General features: G+C 39.6%; 1 protein-coding gene across 1 annotated transcript; it reads left to right on the top strand.

Annotated features, from left to right (window-relative positions):
• Positions 1-7,757: 7,757 nt before the first annotated feature.
• On the top strand, positions 7,758-19,704 carry unm_hu7912 (un-named hu7912). The gene is made up of 2 exons (XM_080894537.1): positions 7,758-7,970; positions 15,063-19,704. Exon 2 carries the CDS (start codon positions 15,115-15,117, stop codon positions 18,322-18,324), a length of 3,210 nt encoding a protein of 1,069 aa, XP_080750663.1. The 5' UTR covers positions 7,758-7,970; positions 15,063-15,114; the 3' UTR covers positions 18,325-19,704.
• Positions 19,705-21,696: the final 1,992 nt, after the last annotated feature.

Genomic DNA, 21,696 nt, shown 5'->3' with positions numbered 1-21,696 from the left:
GCGTTATTCAGCACTCAAATGGGAAACAGTGGCTGATGATTATACGTAATCTACAGCCTCGCACAATTAGTGCAACCCAGTACTACTTTGCATTGTACTGATGTGGGGTAGAGGGTGAATGACATCCATATTTAGAAGGTCCTCATTGATTCTTCCTAACAGAGGCACAAAAGATTTGTTGTCTGTCCTGTCTTGAATAGCTGGACCTTAATGACAGTTCTGCATCATAAAACCGCCTGCTGACCTTAATCACCATTTGGAAATCTCTTGAAACTCTGAGCTAACAGTTTGCATTCGGTTTCTGCAGGTTGCATGAAAATCTCTGAGTCAGGTTATCAGGCGCTTTTGCATGGAAACACGCTGTTTCTATGCAAGGCCTGAATGTGTTTTCCCTTAAAAAAACACACACACACATGACTTGGATGATTTCTTAGCCAAAATGGCAGATGATGAAGGATGAGTGAGGAGTGTGCTATGAAGATTTAATTAAGTCTCACCATGGGATGTCTTAGTGTGACTCCAGAGGCAAGGACAGAGGAGTTTGTGTTTGCTCAGTGCAACTGTGAATAACATCTACACTATTCTTACTTTGACCTACATGTACTGAGAGGAGGATCTGAGAATATGCCCACATGAGTGCAGGTCTTTCATCACGTCTTATTTTTACCAGGAGGCTGCCAGAGGGGTCTCCTTATAGCGAACCTTATTTTAACTTTAAGCTGTCAATCTCTGCTGGAGATAATCTGGGATGTAAGAGGCATCCGCGTCGCATCTCTCTACCAAATGTACAGTCGACATAAAGCTGCGCTGCCAAATCCCGGCTGTGGTGCATTTGCAGATTGTTGCAGGGTTACAAGCACATTTTCACCTCAGTTTATCTTAAAATTATGACATAGATTTTGATCGTCTCTGTGGAAGACTCCCAACAGCACTTTTCTTCATTCCCTTTGAAATGAATTCAGTCTCTTTTGCTCCTACTCAGTGTGCGTTACCATGGATACTGCTCCCAAATGGTTTGGCTTGTACATGAATTTGTTTATAAGTGTTACTTGGAGTGGATTGTTCTTTTTCTGTGCAGCCAGGGTAAACATAGTTTCCTAATTAAGCACAGGACAAGTGCACGTAATTCCATTGTTATTACTGTATTCTCTTCTGTGGGACTAAACTAATAATTTGCTGTTTGCTTCAGGGAGTGATCAGGAAATTACTTAATTTTTGCAACTTCTGTAACGTGAAGCATGAGCTACCCGCCGACACCAAGTGCCTGCGGCAGTTCTTCTCTCTGCGATCTTCTGCATATGATTTAATCTGATTCACTTTGAATCAAAACTCTGTGGATTGTACAGCATCCTACTGATGCAAAGGAGCATCCAAACACCTCACATAGCTGCTTCTAAATCCTAATGGAGCATGCTGCCTGAGAGGCGAACACCCTGTATGGATTTGCACAACTGTAAATGATGTCTGGGGTAAGAAGGCTGAAGAGAGAGGGCTGAGTGGTTTAATTTCTTGAGGACATAATCTGGGTTTTGGAATTAAGGGAAGACTGGAAGCATCTCCCAGTGAAGCTTCAGATTTATCACTGCCACACTTCACTCTCTGAATATAAGTCCACTGAATTAAAATCAGCTAGGGATGCCCCTACAGAAGTAAACAATAAATGTGAGGTTTAAAAATAAAATATCAAGTAAATAATGCATATATGAAAATATTGTAAGTAACTGAGGGATTATTCTTTTTATGTTCTTTTGTACATATATGGTTACAGACGCTTGTTGCCTTCATGCACTTTTATTTGGAGTTTCATTTATTTTCTTAAAAAAAGACAACACACGATAGACAAAAATCCACATTTTTTTTGCTGGTAGGGTTATTACTGATATATATTTTGTAATTTAGATATTGGGAAAATATCTTTAACATAAACTCTTTGGACCACAGTGTGAAAATCTGATAACATGACTGCCCTAATGATGATATTTCTGAAGGAACTGAAGTACTCACCACATTCAGTCACAAACAGACCCAACAGGTCTAATTCTGGCTCTGTAAAATATTCAGCACTGCAGTGGATGGTTAATATCCCTAGCGACCCTGGTGATTTCCCTGGGGTTTCTTCTTTTAACATGGCTGCCTTACCATGTCAGTCTAATGTGTTTTTCTTGTTTTGTCAGACATATAATTACAGGCCAGAAAAGAAGCTCAGTTCCTTTCTATTAGCCTGCCACGGTCGGAGCTGGAATTTGTAAGTGATGGGGTCTGACTGTGTGTGTGCACCTCCACATCTCTTATGTAATTTCCTCCAATGGGAACATGGAGATGAGAACTAAAAGTTTTCAGAGTCACTTAATCTTCCATAGAGTTAACTAGAGAGAGCTGCAGAGCTGAAGGGTGTTTACCGTATTGAAACAACCTTCAAGTATTGAAGCTTGTTTAAGCAGTCGAAGCAGAGTGAAGCAGTGATCTGCGGTGATGTAAGCCTGACGGATCCCTGTCAGAGAAGTCTCTAATCAACAGAAAGCCACTTATTTCCTCTCTGTTAGAGTCTACAAGGTGCCTAAGACACCTGCTATCACCAAGCTGACAGACACTTATGCATGGTAACCAACAGCTGACACAAACTGATGCCAGTGTACTCTGAGAGAGAGAGAGAGAGAGAGAGTGACTCACACATACTCGGATAGATCCCACTCTCAGGAATGCTGGATGCCACAATGTGAGATCCACTGTATTCTGAATCATATCTCGTACACGTGGTATCTCACAGATGGAGTCCCAGTTAGATGTGTGTTTTGTAACCAGTGAGCAGGCAGGAAAAGAGATAATAATAAGAAGAAAAGTGGTCATACTCCAGTGTGCTCAAGCAGAAAGCTGCTTCTCCTGTAACAAAATGAGATCTGTCAGAGGTAAGTATTATTGCATTCTTCTGCCTGATCAGCACAGTTTGTCTGTAGTGATTTCTATCTGCTGTGAGAGTGCTTCAGTAAGCAGTTCTGCTGTGCCAGTCACATGCTTTGGGCTGGGGCTCAAAGCCAGCTGTCCCCATCATCAGTTCAGACAATGCAGAAGATGTGGCGACGTGAGACTTTGGGGCAGATGCGAGTAGCAGTGGGCGGGCTAAGAAAAGCGTAACTAATCCAATTCAATTCAATTTTATTTATACAGCGCCAAATCACAATAACAGTTGGCTCAAGACACTTTATATTGTTAGGTCAAACATTGAAACAACTCACTATGAACAAGCACTTTGAGGGGTCCCGAAAAGCGCTATATAAATGCAATCCATTATTATTATTATTATTACTTTGGCAACAGTGGGAAGGAAAAACTCCCTTTTAACAGGAAGAACACATAGGGGTGAGTGAAGAAGAAACACTCAGAGCATCATTGGGCAGGGATAGCTCAGTAGGTAAAGTGGTCGCCCCATGATCGGAAGGTCGGCGGTTCGAATCCACTTAACGGCTACCCTGAGGTACCCCTGAGCAAGGTACCGTCCCTACACACTGCTCCCCGGGCGCCTGCTTAGTGGGCTGCCCACTGAGTGAATGGGTCAAATGCAGAGGAAAAACAAGTAATTTCCCCATGGGGATCAATAAAGTATCCATTATTATTATTATTATCATGGGAAGCCACCAGCAGACTAAGATTTATTCGAGTGTAACTAAGTGAGGATTCAGGGTAGGGCTGCTCAATTAATCTAATTTTAATCACGATTACGATCTGGGCTTTCAACGATCATTAAAAATGACTGAGCCGATTATTAGCCCCTCCCTCATGCTTTACTCTCGCGCTGCTCCGTGTTCGAAATCCAGCGCACCTCTCTGCATTTCGAACACGTGTCACAACAATTAAGAGCAGCGGTCCCCAACCCCCGGGCCTTGGACCGGTACTGGTTCGTGAGTCGTTTGGTACCGGGCCGCGAGAGTTGAGGCTCAGGTGTGAAATGTATGATTTTCAGGGTTATTTTGTTATCGTTTTGATTGTTAACTCGGTTCTCCTTGGTCTTTTCATGTGTGTTATGAATAAATCTTCTTTTTTTTTCAGTACTGGTACTAGTTTTATTTTGTTGTATTTATCCGCGATACCTTAAAGGCCGGTCCGTGAAAATATTGTCGGGCATAAACCGGTCCGTGGCGCCAAAAAAGTTTGGAGACCGCTGATTAAGAGGACCCAAGGGAAGCTCGGAAAGCTAAGCAGAAGTTATTTGGAGAGGAGAGTGACTGCCATTGGTTGAAAAGAGAGGTAAAAAAAAAAAACTTCAGTGGTGCTGCACACTATTTTATATTACTTTTTAAAGTCATTATTCAATACATTGTTATTGTTAACCCTTTAAAGCCGGTCAGAGCAGCATGCTCTGTTTTGTGTAACTATTTTTAAATCCCTGTAGAACCTGAACCGCGTAAGCTAGCGCAATAATTTTTTTTGCATATGAAACCAGAGGAGTTGTACTTACATCTTATGCTATCAGCTTGTCCTCGGTCACGGTTTCCTTCCACATAAAGCTTTGCAAAAATTGCATAAAAAGCGCTTGCAGGAACAAAAACATAATATTCCAGAAACATGCTTTGCTGATCCGATCAGCTGTTCGTAACACTTCCCACAGTGAAACAGACGTCAGCACGAACTATCCGGTTGTTCAGTGATGACGCGACGAATCCTACTTCCGGGTCTAAGGTAGTCTGCGTTTAATATGGCTTTTGTGTTGTTAACATGTTTAATGTTATGTATTTTCTTCTATTTGATCTCAAAAAGCTCCTAAAAAAGTCAGTGATCACTGTTGACCTCCCTCGGCTTTTATTACCGCTAATCATTTATTTAAGCTCAGTTTTTAAAACCTTAGGATGTAACTACAGCCCAGCCCATGCAGCAGTATATGAATGACTAACCTCGTATTGTATGGATGGATTATCTCAGTTGTTCTCCTGGCTGAAGTTTGGTCCTTTTACAGCATCCTGCCATGCGATTACATTTGTTCCTGACCACCGAGAACACTCACGGTAACTTTTATCGAGTGGAAAAAAAGTTAGCTTGTTTATATTATGCTAACATAGCTGTGTCGCTAGCGGTCACGTAGCACATCATTATATACCAGCTAGCCCAACTTCAGTAACCCTACAAACGTCACTGCTGTTTAGTTTTCTGTCTTCATTTATGCTGGAAGTGATAACAGAGCTGTACGTTTTAATTTGTTTCCAAAACCCCGCAGTCAGGACATGCTATATTGTATTTAGATAGAAGCTAGCGAGCTAACTCCCTGCTAACTTCTAACGCCGTTAAATGTCATAAATTCCGTTTTCATGGATGCCTGGATGTTAAACTCAATTGTTACACCTAGTAGAGCAGAACGCTGATCGTTTTATTAAAGATGAAAGACTTTAGACAGTTTTTCAACTCTCAGTAATGCCACAGTGATCGTTTGATATATGGACCTGCAGCGGAGTTTAGACCCAGACACGGCTAGTGAGGTCAGACTGAACAACCGGATCGCATGTCCGCCATTTCCTGCCAGAAACCGGAAGTGACATCATTTTCGCGGAAAATGTAGTTTTTTACTTGTAGGCCTTATACCAGTGTTTTTACAAGTCATGTTTGACTTTTCTGAATAATTTCTGGGATGCTTAGAACTCGAATTGCACTGCTGGAAATAGGTTATTTTGATGCACATGCTGTTTTCTTTGCAAATTTGCATCATAGGCTTGTTTTTTCGTTTTTCCTGCAGTGTATATAAAAATTGCTGTATCTCCAAAATAAAACTATGAAGACACTCAAAATAAATTTCCTGTTGTTGTAAACTATTTTTTGAAACTTTTTTGTATTTAAAGTTTTGAGGGATAAACCTCTTAAATTTCTCCAAGTAGAAATATATGTAAAAAAAAACCCCAAAAAGGTTTTCAATTTTTTTGTAGTTTATTGCACTTTTTTGCAATTAATGTAGTTACTATGGACTCAATGCATACATATTATTAAAATATGGGCTATAACAGTTGTATAGCAACTTGAAATGCTCCCACAAATGGCACTACAACATGTAAAAAAATAATATAAGCTCTGGCGGACTTGGTTCTATAGTAGGTCTTAAAGGGTTAAATAAATATCGTCAAATAATCGAGATCTCAATTTCAGTGAAAATAATCGTGATTATCATTTTTGCCATAATCGAGCAGCCCTAATTCAGGGTCACCTGATCCATGGTGTGTTTCATGGTGTGATCAGTCCTTCTTAATGATTAACACCTTGAAAACCAAGGACATGGTTATTGATTTCAGGAAGTCATCCCCTCATCCTGCGCTTACAGTGGTAAATGGTGCAGCCATCGAAATGGTGGATAGTTACAAGTATTTGGGAGTTGTTCTTGATAAGACCCTGTCCTTTGAGTCACATCTTGCTGCTACAGTGAAAAAGGCCCAACAAAGACTATACTTTTTAAGGAGGTTGAGAGGTTTTAATGTTTCATCTGAAATGATGACTCTCTTTTATAAAAGTTTTATTGAATCTGTTTTAACTTTCTGTATCATTGCTTGGTACGGTAGTATGTCCATGGATAATAAGACCAGACTTAACAATCTGGTTAAAGTGGCGAGCAAGATTTCAGGGAGGTCTCAGGTCCAGCTTGTGGACTTTTATAACAGGCAGGTGCTGAGGAAGGCAACCTCTGTCCTGTTGTGTTCAGATCATCCTCTCTTTAACGATTTTCAACTGCTTCCATCAGGTCGTCGTTATAAAATGACTGCAGTGAAGACGAAGCGACACAAATTGTCGTTTGTACCTAGTGCTATTATCTTAATTAACAACACTAAATTGTAAGTGTTGTTGCCATTGCACATTGCACTTTTTTCGATGGAAAATCTAGGTTGTTTTATCAGGCTTATATTATATTATAGTATTTTTTTTAATGAGTGTACGTGATGTGTTGGTTGTATGTTTGTTGTTTGTTTTGACATACTGCGAATCAATTTCCCGTCAGGGACAATAAAGTTACCATTGACCATTGACCATTGACCAGCCCTCATTATACGATTTATCAAAAAGGAAAGTTTTAAGTCTAATATTAAAAGCAGAGCGGATGCCTGCAACAGCAAAGATCTAAAATCAATAGGGGACATTTGACTGAATCAAGGCATTGCCAAGAAACTTCAGATAATAAAGGAGAAACTAGGCTGCAATAATTTTTAATTAGAGGATTTGTGACTTTATAGAAATGCGGTTTTTCACATCCACAGGGTTGACATTTGCAGAATAAGGCCGGTCAAATGCTATTACCTGATGCCACCCTGTACCATACATTCTAACGGACTGAATACCTGAAAGCTGTCTGAAAATGTCACCTTGGGGTTTAAAAAATTACAGGGGACGTTTTTCCACTATTTTCCCTAAACAACAAGGCGATTAAGAAAGAAATAAAAAAGTCAGTTGTCCCAATTACAGGACTATTTTTTCTCTACCTCATGACCATCAATATGAGAGGAGCAACAGAAGTTACGTCAAGAACCACGGGAAATCCAAGTTGATCTTAAACTACGTCTGAAAACTGTACAAATGTAGCTGTCATCTCTGCTTTCCCTCCACGATGAGCATCAGTGACTGCAGAGCGCAGAAACCCCCGGAAATGCCCCTGCAAAGGCCTTTAAGGGACTCAGATACGCAGCGACACCGCGGTGCTGCTCCGAGGCTCGAACTGCCACATGCCCCCAGCCCCTCCCTTCCTCACAAAAACACGCACAACCACGCCCCCAGAGGCACGCGCACAAGCGCAGGCTCAGACACACCACCTCCTCCATCACTGGCAAACGCACATACACACAGAAGCATCGCGGGGTGAAGCGCACAACATGTGAAATGGGCATGAAGGACAGGTGTCGGGCTCCGGCAGGCGCACAGCAGGTGCAGCGGGGCTAACGCCGTACCCACACGGAGAGCAAGGCTGCCGCTTCGCCATGTCCACCGCATGCCATGTACTCACTGGCGAGACGGTAAGAAGGCCCGTCGTTTACTCTCGAAACATTTACCGCAACAAACTTGTTCGAACTCCCCCTCTTTAGCCTTCTCCGTGGGCTCCGTCCTGATTTGAACCCGTGGCTGCTTCAGTATTTATGTTTTATTTCTTTTTAATGATGTCATTCCGGACTCAAAGGCGTTAGGTCAGCCACAAAGGATGGAGGGCCGTCCGTGCCGCACCAAAATAAAAAGATTTGCCCGAGTGTATCAGAGCAAATGTTTGGTAAGGCTTCGAGGCTCAATGCGTCTTGCTTTGGGTTTGGGCGCGGGAGGTTTCAGGAAAATCTGCAGCACGATTGTGATAGAAAAGGAAAGAATGCAGTCTTTAAAGTTGCTTTTTGTTACTCTTTAATATGGCAAACAAATGGATTTGATCTCAGATTAATTCTGGACTGCATACAGAACATTTAGCTTTATATAAGAAACGTAAAGCCTAATACCATGCAGTACAGCCTTTGGCTCTATGAATAGGCTGTTATGTAAAATTACTGTTACATCCTTTAAAATCAAGTAGCACAGGTCGATCTGCTCACACGCATGTTTGCATCGATTATCAGTTGATGTTTTTTTCTCCTCAGGCTGAGATTTTGCTCTCAGTGTGCAACTGCAGGAGCATTTAATGGATTCTTTGCTGTGTGCCGTAGCCATGGAGACAGTATGTGGCATGTGGTTTTTCTACTTGTGCTAAAGTGGAGTCTCTCTATTAAGGAGAAAGCTTAGTCCGTGAAGACAGAGGAAGGAATTTGTGGATTCACTGAGTCAAGATGTCCTGTCCCATCCTGAAATTCCAAAACACAAATCTTCCCTCTTTCCTCCTGGATCAGTGCGATTTGGAAGCAATATTCTGGTTAACAGATGTGTCAGCGAGAGACCTAAAGTTACTGTCAACCTTCAAAATTATATGCAGCACAATTTCTTTTTAAATTTTCTTTTGCATCTCCTGTGCAGTTGAATGCTCTAGCATTACTTTGGGGATCAGTTTTGTAAGGCTGTTTTACCAATATCGGGAAACGACATAATTTGATGAGCACTGTTCATCCATATCCATTAAAGGATTAAAGCTGTGTCCTTGTTTGAGTCAAATTTGGGCATTGGAATGCTCACTAAATGTTAATAATAATGATAATAACAGTGCTATAATAATAAAACTAGAGCTCAACAAGGCCTTAGTTTTTGCAAGCCCCTCCTTAAAAGTATTTATTTAGATTTTTAAGGATAGAAAGATTGGAAGCTAGGTTCAACATTTTTTCCTATTTAGTGGCACTAAATAGGAAAAAATCATTTCTAGATTTATCATTAATAGGACATTGGTAATTTATTTGTAATAAATTAAAACAAGAGCTAGTCTGACAATCGCAGTTGTGTTACACTGACATTCAGCATTCAAGACAGTGGTCCCAGTCATGCCGGAAGAGATCGCGTGGTACTATCTAACCCGCTATGTAAAGAAGAACAAAGCTTTTCTCAACATTACAAAACATGTTTTACTGTTATAGTAGTCACACTAGGTGCAGTAGTTTTTACTACAAATGGCTTCATATGGTCAAACATAATGAAATATTTAACTAAACCCCTAAATGTCTGTGATTGGTTGTTGTTGTCTGTTAACCACTGGATTTTCCTGTCTGTAAATCTGAGAAACCCTATTTTAATTAGTATATATAACTATAGCTATTCCTGCATATTAAAAGTAGAAAAATATTCATATTTGTGCTTTACAATGTGACAATGAACGCAACAAACCATGAAAATCAGTGAATAGCGGTGTATGCGTTCGCTTGTGTGTGTCGGGGTTTGTTGTGAACAGACGTGATATTTAGGTGTGTTGTGGAGACATGACAGAGATGGCTGGTCAGGCCTCTCTCGTCATGATGAACAGATGGTAACTCAGGGTTGGCTTGTGGGTGAGTGCCAACAAGAAAGCCCGTGTGTGTGTGTGACACATAAAAACCCATTGTTGGAACATTTTGTCCATAATACTCTCCAGAGGCCTTAAAAAACCCCCCAAATAAACAAAAACAACAAAATGTTTTGGTTGTTCTTTAATCAGAGATTCGTCAAAGTTGTCTGTTATTTATTGGAAAATATTCAGAGCAGCTTTCTTTACATAGTTATGCTAACGTAATACTTGCTACAGAAAGGCGACATAAGCATGTACATTGCTGTATTTCATTTATATTTCAGTAATCTTAGTAATCAGTGAGCTTTAAGTTGTGGCTGTTGGCCTGAAATTTTCTAATTGGGTTAGTCTTTTAAGCTTATGTTACATTTATATCTACTCACCCTTACACATATTGGAAGTAGTTCCTTATAGGGCTGTGCGATATGACCAAAATCTCATATCCCAATATAAGACATCTATCGTCCGATAACGATATAAATCACAAAAATTAAAAATTTTCTGTAAACTCTGTGAATCTCGGGCAGCTCGACTTGCGTGAAGTGTTGCGGGGGAAAGCCTGTTCTAACGTTTGAGTCTAAGGTTTATTTTTTAGCACCTGACGGCTCTTTTTTTTTCTTCTCATCCGTAAACACTCTGCATACTCTTTCACGTGGTTCAGTTTATTTTGAAAAGTCTCAACAGGATCTTGAGCTTTATTGTGAAAGGTTTATGTGGAAAATAAACAAGCGGACACGTGATGGTGTTACCGTCGTTGTCGTAAAACAGGCGCTTGTCCGTCCGTAGTGTGGTTATATTAAAAATAAGAGAAAGAGAGAACTTTAAGAAATTAATATAGCCACTACAGTGACCATCAAAACCGTGAAAAAATATTGCCGTAAACAGTTTATTTTGCGACACCACGAAACAAACGATAGCGTAAAATGAAACGATAGACGTTTTTATATCGTCATCCGATATATATCGTTATATCGAACAGCCCTAATTCCTTAGATTTACTTGGAAAATATATAAACATTTTATGTATTTAAAATATCTAAAATGCAGTATAGTAAGAAACTCAGTTTGCTAATTTAGCATTTTGTCCTTTACAATTAACATTTCAAAGGACATTTAATCTGGATTATCTTAATTTGCACAAATAAAACACATAAACAGACTTACCTTTTAAAATTATTGTTTACTTCAACTCGTTTGAAAATGAAAAAAAAAACATGAAGGACAAAGGGAGGGAATTCCTAGATTTATTTAAAAATGTATGTGAAGATTTCATCAAGTAAAAATAAAACAGATTTTAAAGGAATTCTTCATTCTGGGAAAGGATTGTTTATTTCTCAGCTTAACAGACTGTCAAATAGACCAGACCACCACAGGGTTTATATTATAGATGTTATAGCTTCATTCATCTGTCAAACTGTAATTCAACATTAGTGCTGATAACACTCTCTCATCATCTGCAGTCTGATGAGGGGCTGTGAGGGCAACAGCAGCCGCCAGACTGAGCTGGAGGTAGAGTTCTTAGCCAGCAGAGGATATAAGCCATACCAAAGTCTTCTCCAGAGTTTCTGACTGAAGACGATTTGCACGCATGGAGCCACCCATATATTTAAACTAAGAAAATCCCTTTAAGGCTTAAACAAACCTCGAGGTCTGTTTGGTGTGATTAAATTGCTTGTATTATGAATGCAAGCCACTCATTCAGCAGGACCTTTTCGTTTAGTACCATGCTAGGAACCGCATCTGTCAGCTGTAGCTTGCATCTAAAGTTCATCTTTTTAATATTCATACAATGCCCTAAAAGAATGATATACAGTTAGATATACAGTAGTTCTTTTACCATGACTTGGACAACAACACCAAAACATTTTCTATGGTAATCTAAGGCAGTGTTTTCCAACTACTGTGCTGTGGCACATAGGTATGCCGTGAGAAATGATTAGGTGGAAGATGGTGGAACATTACCTGGTTCCACCTGATTAGTACTCTAAGCGATCGGCGTAACGTGCAGAACAATTACATTCTCTTCCAATAGAGGGCAGTACAACTACCCTCTCTAATAATAGTCATGCTGTGAGATGACACAGCGCGTAATATTAATAGATAAATATTTGGAAAGAAAAAGTAGTCTATCTGACCTGCGTCCTGGAGAAAATTCCAACCCAGATGAAAGCCCTAGCATGAGTAGTGCTGGGGACAAACCAAGCCAATTCCTCTATACCTGGTGCGCAGGGAAAAATGATCAATCTGCTTTTTGTGACCTTGTTGTTTGGTGTAGTGCCGCGTGATTTCTCTAATGTGAAAAATGTGCCGTGGCTCCAAAAGGTTGGGAAACACTGATCTAAGGACCTTGGACTGGACTTCTTTAAGTTTCTTAAAGATGTTTCACCTCTCCTCCAAGAAGCTTCTTCAGTTCTAAGATCAAATGGGCGTTAAGGCGGGAAGGGATCTCAAAATTGGATTGTATGTGCCAGACAGTTGCTGATAGGGGTTATGGTTCACTCAAAAAATGATTCTTTACATTCATAAACATGAAGGAATTTGAGTAAGATGCAACTGAAAGATATCAAAGAAGATGAAATAGTTTATGAAAGAATTCCATTTATGGAAAAATATTACCAAAGTTGAAATTGTGGCTTTTCCATTTTTAGAAAAGATATAACATCTGTAAGTTACAACAAGATTTCTATATAAAATATAAAATACTACACCAAGTAAAGGTTTATATAGCTAATATTAGAGACCTGAAATGTAACTATTAAAGGGTTAATTCTTATATGCATCGCCAACAACCAAACTATGATTACAGAGTTTGTGAAGTTTATATATATATATGTATAATTAAAATTACAAAAAAGAATAATCTCATCTTTCACATTGATCTGTGATATTTGGATAAATCAAGGTTTTGAAAAGCAAACTATATGCATTATAAACATATATATAATATAATATATATATAAGTTGAAACCCTTTGTGAGGTGTACTTGGGTTTATTCTGTGCCCAGTGTCATTTCTCACATCATCTGTAAAATCTGCCCTGAACTCATGCTCCTCAGCAGTTCTAATTTTGGCAGCATTATTAACATCAAGAGTCACGAGTTCATATCTACCCTTGATATGAGTAACGCAGAATTTTAGGAAGGTCAGCCCATTTCCAGTTAGTGGGCAGGATAACAAGGGGAAAGTGAGAATGCGCAATGTCTATTTTGGAAATAACAAAATGAGTGGGATGAAGGCAAATTAAAGTCTGAGGCAGATCTGAGTAGGTAGAAAAGTGACATCTTTGTAGTGCTCTCTAAACTGTTTGTTGTATTGACTATGCTTTAGTGTGTAAGAGGAACGACATAGATGGTTATATTTTAGTAAATTTATCCGTGGTCATCAGTGGATGTGGAAGCTGGATCGTAGTCTGGGAACCTAAAAATCGCGTGATGCTAATTATTCATGCTCTGGACTCCTCGTTTATATTTTTTCTTTAATCAAATGTCCCACTTTGGTTCTAAGACTAACAATATCATTGTTGCAGGTGGTCAGAGCCTGCTCTGCTTCTGTTATATATTGCCCCTGGGACTGGTGAAATGTATTTGCATAGTGCATATTCTGAGGGGTAATTCTGCTCTCAGAGACACTTGTTCAGTCTTAAAAAATAGGGCTTGTCCCTCAAAACTGCCTTCTTAATTAGCTGCAGCAGAAGGCAGCATGCTGCAAGCCTTTAATGGTAAAGTGGAGCCACTGTGGGGCAAGAAGGCATCACGTGCAGTAGGCCACAAGTGGGAGTGTAAGGCAGTTCACCTTCATTAGCCCTCAGTGAGATATTGGCATTTGATAACTACATTAACAGTATTAAATAAGAGCTTTGTAAACTACACTGCTGTTAGCTATGGGGTTGCTCCTCACTCCTGAAGCTCAGCATGTTGACCTTTACTTTTCCAACATGGTTTACACAGAAAGAGAGTGAAAATGTGCAAGTTGAGAATAAACAAACTTTCCGTTGTTAGAAGCTAGTGCATTACTTCCCAACTTCTCAGCTAGTTGAAGACCTACTATATCAAGCTAGCAGTTTGATGGTATGCCCTAGAATTATGATTATTCATTATTTTTGCATAGGTGGGAGCCTTTATTTACTTTTAGTCATATAGGCTCATTCTTTAGTCAAACACGTAGAGTACATAACATTTTAATGTCACCATAAAAGAAATAATAACAATTTAAAAAATACAACTCCACAATTAAAGCATTAAATAACCTAAATAATCTCCTCTTGTGACAAAGTTTGGAAGAATGGATCCAGATTTTGTGGACTGATTCTTCCTAACTTTGTGGCACCAATACAATATACTATACACTGTTTCTAGAACAGTACTGTAATATGTTGAAGACACTTAAAAAGTCTCAATTCATGAGTGGTCTGTTCACCACTCTTTAGAAAAATTCTCATCATTCTTGGCGTTGACACTGTCGGCACATTTGGTATAGCAGCAATGCTAACCGAAGTCAACCTTTGTTTTTCTAAATAGAGCCTGACTGAGGGATTTTTAAGACCAATTCTGATATTTGAGGATTTAAAAATCTGAAAGGAAATGTTTTTGTCCTTTCAGACCCACAAAACATCAACAGATTTCACTAGCATTTTTATGTGTAGTTATTTATAAGGTCTTACTAAGATAATATGACATTGCAGTTTAAAAATGACCTCGTTTTAATGTCACAGCAAGGCATGGATTAGTTGTTTACACTCTGCCCGACTCTGCTTGGATCAGCTGATTGTTGTTTTTGTGGTGTTCCAAACATGTTGCCATCAGGTAAGTTGCAGAGTGTCCTCTTGGAAGCAAATTATACAATATTAAAAGTCACAACATCTCTTCTTTAGTTTTTACATTTTCATTTATTTCCCATTATATGAGATCAGATGAGAAAAGGAAGCGGGTAGTGGGCAACTTTTGAGGTGGGCTGTAGGCTGTCCATCCAATCAGAAGTTAGAAACAGTTGTATTTTGTCATTGGCTAAAAAAGTTTGTTTTTTCTTTTTATAATGAACTTTTGATTGGTTTGGCAAAGCACACTTTTGGATGGGTTGAGACCAGCAACCGCCAACATGGGTGCGTAAGCCTTCCTATGGCAGAGAAAACAATAACGCTGATTATGCTCCATCTCTTTTCTTTCCCCAGGCTGTGTTGATCTTGAATCACACTGAATGGAGATCATTGAAGTTTCTTTAAGATGACTCGGACACATCCCCCTGATATACTGGCATCAACTCTGTATCAGGACATAAATCTAAATCCCATCACTGACCCCTCCATTTCTCTACACTCCAACCAGCAATGTGACTTGAAAATGATTGATAAATCAGAAATCATCAACAAAAGACACTGCCGTAGTTTTGACTTCATTGAGTCACTGGATGACCCACAGACCCTCTCTTCCTCGATGGAGTATCCTTACAAAAGGCCCGAGCATCAGACATTAAATAAAGATCTTGCGTGGAATGGATTGGATCAACCGGGACATCTTCGCTTTTCATCTCCAGATCTGTTTAACACCAGGCAGTTTCAGCAGCACAGCACCCAAGACAAAACCAGCAATCTTACGTGGTCAGATTCAAAAAAGAGATCCAGGTCTAAAAGTGCTCCCAGGATTAAGGCTACTCTCACTCCTGTACCCATTTCAGTGTCTCCCCCAGGGACCAGGAAGGGGAGGGATGCACCTCAGGCTGCATCAGATACCTTGAGGACTTCTGAAACAGTGCGAGATTCCTACTCATCAAACAGGCCTTTTTTGAATGAGGTGCATCCTATCAAACTGCAGCCTCATGCCCCCCTCTATGTATCAGACTGTTTTGAGGAGGACAAGTCAGATAAACCTGCTGTAACCCCTCATGTTAGGTGCCGTGTGGACATCAAGCCAGATGCTGCTGTACTGCAGCACACATCAAGGCAGGTTCCCAGTGTGCGTCCTGACCACCTTTGGCAGAGATACTCTCAGGCCAGTAGCAGCAGAGGTTTGTATGTGCCTCGACAGATGGTCTCCTCACCAACGCCTACTCCAAGTGAGTGCTATAGTGGAGATTTTAGACAGGGGTACCATTACACTACCAGTATGTCTCCTATCTCTTACCAGCATCTAGACATGCACAGAATGCCATCACCAACAGCACCATATCTGACTCAAGAACAAAGAGCTTACTCAAATCCTAACATACCAACCAAGTTTTTCTATACCGAGGATGCAGTCCGTTATCCAGTGCATCCCTACTCTAGAGCTTACTTTCAGGATGATCGGTCCAGTCTAACCAGTCATGGTAGTACAGTGACCAGTCAGTACGATCCAAGGACTCGATGGGTTCACACCCTTCCTGTCAGGTCGTATTACGCAGACAACTTTCCTAGAGAGCCTGCACATTCTGTATACGGCAGGCCTTACTCCACAAGTGAGGCAAGTTCATACTTTTCTCAAACTCCACTGTCTAGATCTTACTATGGTGAGGACAACCGCTTCAATCCGTATCATATGAATAACTCAAGGTTTGTTTACTCCAAACCATTTAGCTCTCCTATGGAGCAGTACTTTTCATCAAGGCCATACCATACAGAGGGTCGTCGACGCCCTCGAATGTCTCAGGCCTTTTCAGATGACTGGTATCGCTCAAGCATATCTGGTTACTCTAATCAGTCCTCTCAGCACACGCCACCAAGAGTAAGACAAGACTCCAGCATACCCCCGTGGTTTCCCAATAGCTGTACAGAGACAAGTCGCCTTGGAGCAGAAATCAAAAACCATTCAAAGTCTTGGGACAATATTCTCTATCCACGTCATGACAGAGACCAGTCAGTGCCACGTGGACGAAGTTATGAAAATTTGTTTTACCAAGCAAGGAACGGCACATCCTCTGATGTTACATCTCAACCTGTCATTCTTAACCTATCAAGTTCACCGAGACGCTACGCTGCCCTGTCACTGTCTGAAAACTCTCTAGAGAGGGGTTCAAGCAATCCGTGGAAGAATAGCAAGAGTGGACATTGGTTTGTAACTCCAGAGATCACCATAACTGACAATGACCTATGTGCAGGCAACAGCCGGCGACGTGATGTCCACTCTGTTAGCTGGGATACACTGGATGATGAAAAAACACCATCTCCCAGAGAAGCTCATCCGAAGCAGCCATCTAATGCAACAGACATTACCAAAGATAGGAAACATAACAACTTCTCCCTGCAGCAGAGCCTAGAGCAGCTGGATGAACTCTTAGCTGATTTGGTCGTTGACTACAAACCACCAACTAGCAGAAAGTCCAGTGAAGACCTTTTAGACCAGCTAAAACAGCTAATCACTGAAGATGATGAGAAAGACAGGGGTTTGTCTGGGCACGAGAACTTAGGATGTCTGAACACCCAGCTCCCCTCCTCCAAATCCAGCCCCGACACCATCAAAGACCCCGATAGTGGGTGTGATGCTTTACAAAGAAGTGCAGAAGAGTGCTCTCCAGACCACAGCACTGATGAAGATGACACTATGGTGTGTGCTAATAAGAAATGCAGCCGGATTGAGAATATGTTCAACGCCTGCCTGTATTTCAAGTCTTGTCACAGTTGCTACACCTTCTACTGCTCACGAAATTGTCGCCGGGACGACTGGGAGATCCACAAAGAGACGTGCCTGTATGGTCGTGTCAGTAGTGTGTGTCGACACACTCTTAAGTTTTGCAGAGAGAATACAGAGATCCACAAAGCCTTCTCACGAGTTGCTAAAGCTGGCTATCTCTCCAGAGGCAGAGGCGTCCTCTTTCTGGGTTTTGCTAATCCAGAGACAGCTGACAACTTCCTGCAAGTTGGGCTTGAGAGCCTCCTCATGTCTCCCACATACTTATCTCTCAGAGAGCTGGATGGCTTCAAGGACAACCTAGGAGAGTACTGCAAGGAACTGCAGCAAGCAGGTCATGAGTATGACCCCAATGAATGTTTCCTTTTGAATGTATCCATCGCTGTTGGTGAACTAGTGCCTAACAGACCTTCGCCAAGGGTCCAAACACCAACAGTTCGAAAATATGCAAAGGTGTCCTTAGCCTCCTCAAGCCCTGACAAAAAGGTACTCAAGAAGGATAGCGAAATGGAAACGCTCATCCTCACTCCCCCTCCGGGCACACCAGACATTGACAAGGAGGGGGAGGAGGGAAGGAAAGCTCGAGAGGTCTGCTTTGTCAATATCCAGCGTGAGCTCAGGACCAGAGGAGTTTTCCTTCGCCATGAGTACCCCAAAATCTATAATCAGCTGTGTGAGTTTGTGGAAAGCAACAAAAGGTTTACTCCTACTACTATATACCCAATAGATAAGAGAACAGGGAAACAGTTTATGTGCATGATCATGGCAGCATCCGAGCCAAGAACATTAGACTGGGTGGGCACCCCCCATCTCTTGGATGATATCATATAGCATAGCACTAATTAGTAACGATAATGATGTCAGCTAAATGTATATACTGGAAATAAATTGTGTGATTTAGCAAACTAAATATTGATTTGGAAATAGATGTATATACAGTATGTGACCAGCCGCTCTCTCTCTCTCGCTCTCTCTCTCTATCATCTATCTATCTCTCACTTCTGTCTGTTGCCACAGATACACAAAACTCACACGCATAAACACACACACTTGTGACATGTTGTTTTTGGCTTGTTTTGATCCCGTTGCCCACAGAACAGTTAAACAGTTAATAGCCTGCATGTAGACTAGGCAAGCTCTCCAGTTATCCAGGTGTTTAAGATGTGAACATGTATGATTGTGCAGTCTCTGCAGACAATTTATGAAGCACACAGTATTTATTAAGTGCACATTTCATTGCCTACACATAATAGTGTGCAAAGCCAGGTTTCATATTGTAACAGTCATCCACTATTAATTTCTCCAACAAATGCTAAGTCATATATTTATATCTTGTTACAGTGGTTGTAAGATTACAACTGTTGTTTATTAGTATTTAAGTATTATTTCCTTGATATGCTGTAGATGTGTGGGTTTTTAAAAAAAATTATATTAGTCATTGTTTCATAGATAAAGGAGTACAATCAGACCGCCGGTTGTTTTCCCACTCCATTCACGATTTAGTTGGAACTTATTTCATCTTGTGAAAAGACTTGATGTCATTCTTGTATAAATTGCTTTGTTTGAAAGTGGCCTTCAGTCGAAAACAAAAAAAATGCATTTGACACAAAGCAATGTATAGGGTTAGCTATTTCTAAAGGGTTTAGAGCTGTAGAATTAGGTTGTTTAAACTACCAGTGTAAATGAATAATTATTTTTGCTCAAAGCATGTTATTTATATTTAAGGTATTTTAATATTGATATTGCTTATGATTAAATTTATTATGTTAACAAGATACCATTTGATGCATAGAAATGTAAGAGGTATATATATTGAATATTAGATCATTTGAACATCATGAACTTGAGACCTTATTGTAACTAATACCACAGTATGTTCCTAATTAAATCATATGCAATAAAAGAGCAACCTTAACATCTATATTGTAAAATCCTATTTTATTATAAACACTTAATAATTCCTTTGAGCCAAGAGCTGCAAAGACTATTTGCACTTACACAAATTACGAGATAAGAATGTTCCTAACAGCGCTGCAGCACTGACCCCAGATGATAAGCCTGCTTCCAATGCCATTGTTGACTAATCTAAGGTTGCCCTTTTACTTGATTATATCTTTGTGCAAGACCTTCCTCAAGTTTCTATTTTGTGATGTTTATAACACACGTATATATAAATATATATATGAATCTATAATAAATGGAAGTAAATGAGTGACCTCATGGCTTTGAATTTTTCTTCATGGGATACTTTATATAAAGGCACAAGATTAAATAAATACAGTTCTCGTCATGTTGTCTCCTTTTTATATTATTAGAGCTCCACCTTGTGGAGCAATGCATGTATTGGTCGAAATACAAAGTTGGTATTGGCAACTTATAAAAAGTAAAATATATCACATTTGACCTCTGACCTCTTTCAAGGTCAAGTAAGGTCAAACTTTCATAAAATGACTTTAAATTTAAAAGGTGATGCTCTCACCTTTGTCACGTGACATCTAAGTCAGCTTTGGTGCTGATAAACTAATACTTAATACACATACATGACATACAGTACAAAAGGCAGTGTAGGAAACTCATCACTCTTTTGTCCAGTGGTGGCTCACACATGGAATATGAGCAAGTATGAAATTGAATACCATTTAAAGGCCTCGGGTATCATTAATTACAATGGTTATGCACATGTCAACCAGATAAACTTTAAGTATGGGTAAAAATTCTATATGCATACATTCATTCACATCATTAGGTACAATAGTGACCTATTAATTACTAGGTTGTACCCCCTTTTGCCTTAATAAGTCATGGCATAGACTGAACGAGGTGCTGGAAACATTCCCCAGAGATTTTGTTTTGTTTTATTAAAATAAAATTTCACTTATTTTTTGGGAAAGTGTACATTCTGATCTAAACATCTCGACAGTGACATCTGCAGGTCTTGGGGGAAATGGCAATGTGAAGGAGTGTCGATGGTAGAGAGCAAGACATCAGGAGTTCATCCTCCAGGTGGGATCTCTCATATTAATTGAATGCATTTCAGTTTATTTCATGCTAACGCTTGTGGTAGCAGCCCTGAAGTTCTGTTAAACTAGGAGATAATGGATTTGAGAGGGCAGATTCAGGGGAGCACTACAGGGGAAGGGACTGACAGTTCAGCTGCAGGCTCCACTGACTTAGCATTATAAAATAATAATAAAAAAACAGCAACAAGTAAACCACTACTGATACATCATTCATAAAAGGACATTCGGTGTGTGTATAAAAAAACAAAAATATTAGGATTCAATGGTACTGATGCTGTGGGGAGTAAAACATACTTCACGAGGTTCTGAACAACTGATGGTACATGTCCAGTTAAGTTGGAGGTATAAATCCTTAACATTACTATTTTAAATAGCCTCTGTGACATATGAGTTACAGCTCTTTGGGTAGCTTTTGGTTACCTGTAGTTGTTTGATTCACAACTTGTTTTGGAAAATGCACGTTCAGAACTATGAACTTGTGTTTTGAGAAATTATGGAGAAACGACTATGTTTCAGCTCTGATTAGATGACAACATCATATTTTTCTAGTGTTCATATCATGTCCCATACACAGCTTTACGGCAGTGTTAATGGTACATCAAGTTTTGCTTTCACAAATAAAATAAAGCAAAACATCAGTTGCGTGTTAAATACACATTTGAAAAAGGATCCGAACAGATTTAATCCAAAGTATTTTCCGTATTCTGCATAAAAAAAACCTTATTACAGAGATGAACATATTATGTAAATATGATAATAACCATGCTTCCATATAACTATATATAAACAATTTAAATGTCACTTGGTTATCCATAAAGAGACACATAATATGTGCATAAAAAATAAATATTTGGGATATAATGTGTGCCTATTTAAATACAAATCCTCCTGTGTTATAGTCAGGACCAGCCCATTTTTAGGTTATAAAATGCATAAAAGTACCTTTTAAATTTGTTTATTGTATCAAGGCTTTTTGACTTTGTCAGAATTTCTATTTAAACAAAGTAAAACAATAAAACTAAATTATATAATGAAATGCGCTGGTGAAAATTATGACTTTTTTATTGTTGGGGTTGGTTTAGACCCAGTTATGATATAACATTATAAAACAGTAGTGCTAAAGCTAAAGTCATAAACACACTGTGAGCTCACTAACTCAGTTAGAAGCTACTCTCTTTAACGC

Source organism: Rhamphochromis sp. 'chilingali' (assembly GCF_963969265.1).
Source record: "Rhamphochromis sp. 'chilingali' genome assembly, chromosome: 10".
Taxonomy (NCBI): Eukaryota; Metazoa; Chordata; class Actinopteri; order Cichliformes; family Cichlidae; genus Rhamphochromis; species Rhamphochromis sp. 'chilingali'.
Note: the sequence above shows the minus strand (reverse complement) of the source record. Positions and strands in the feature narration are given on the sequence as shown.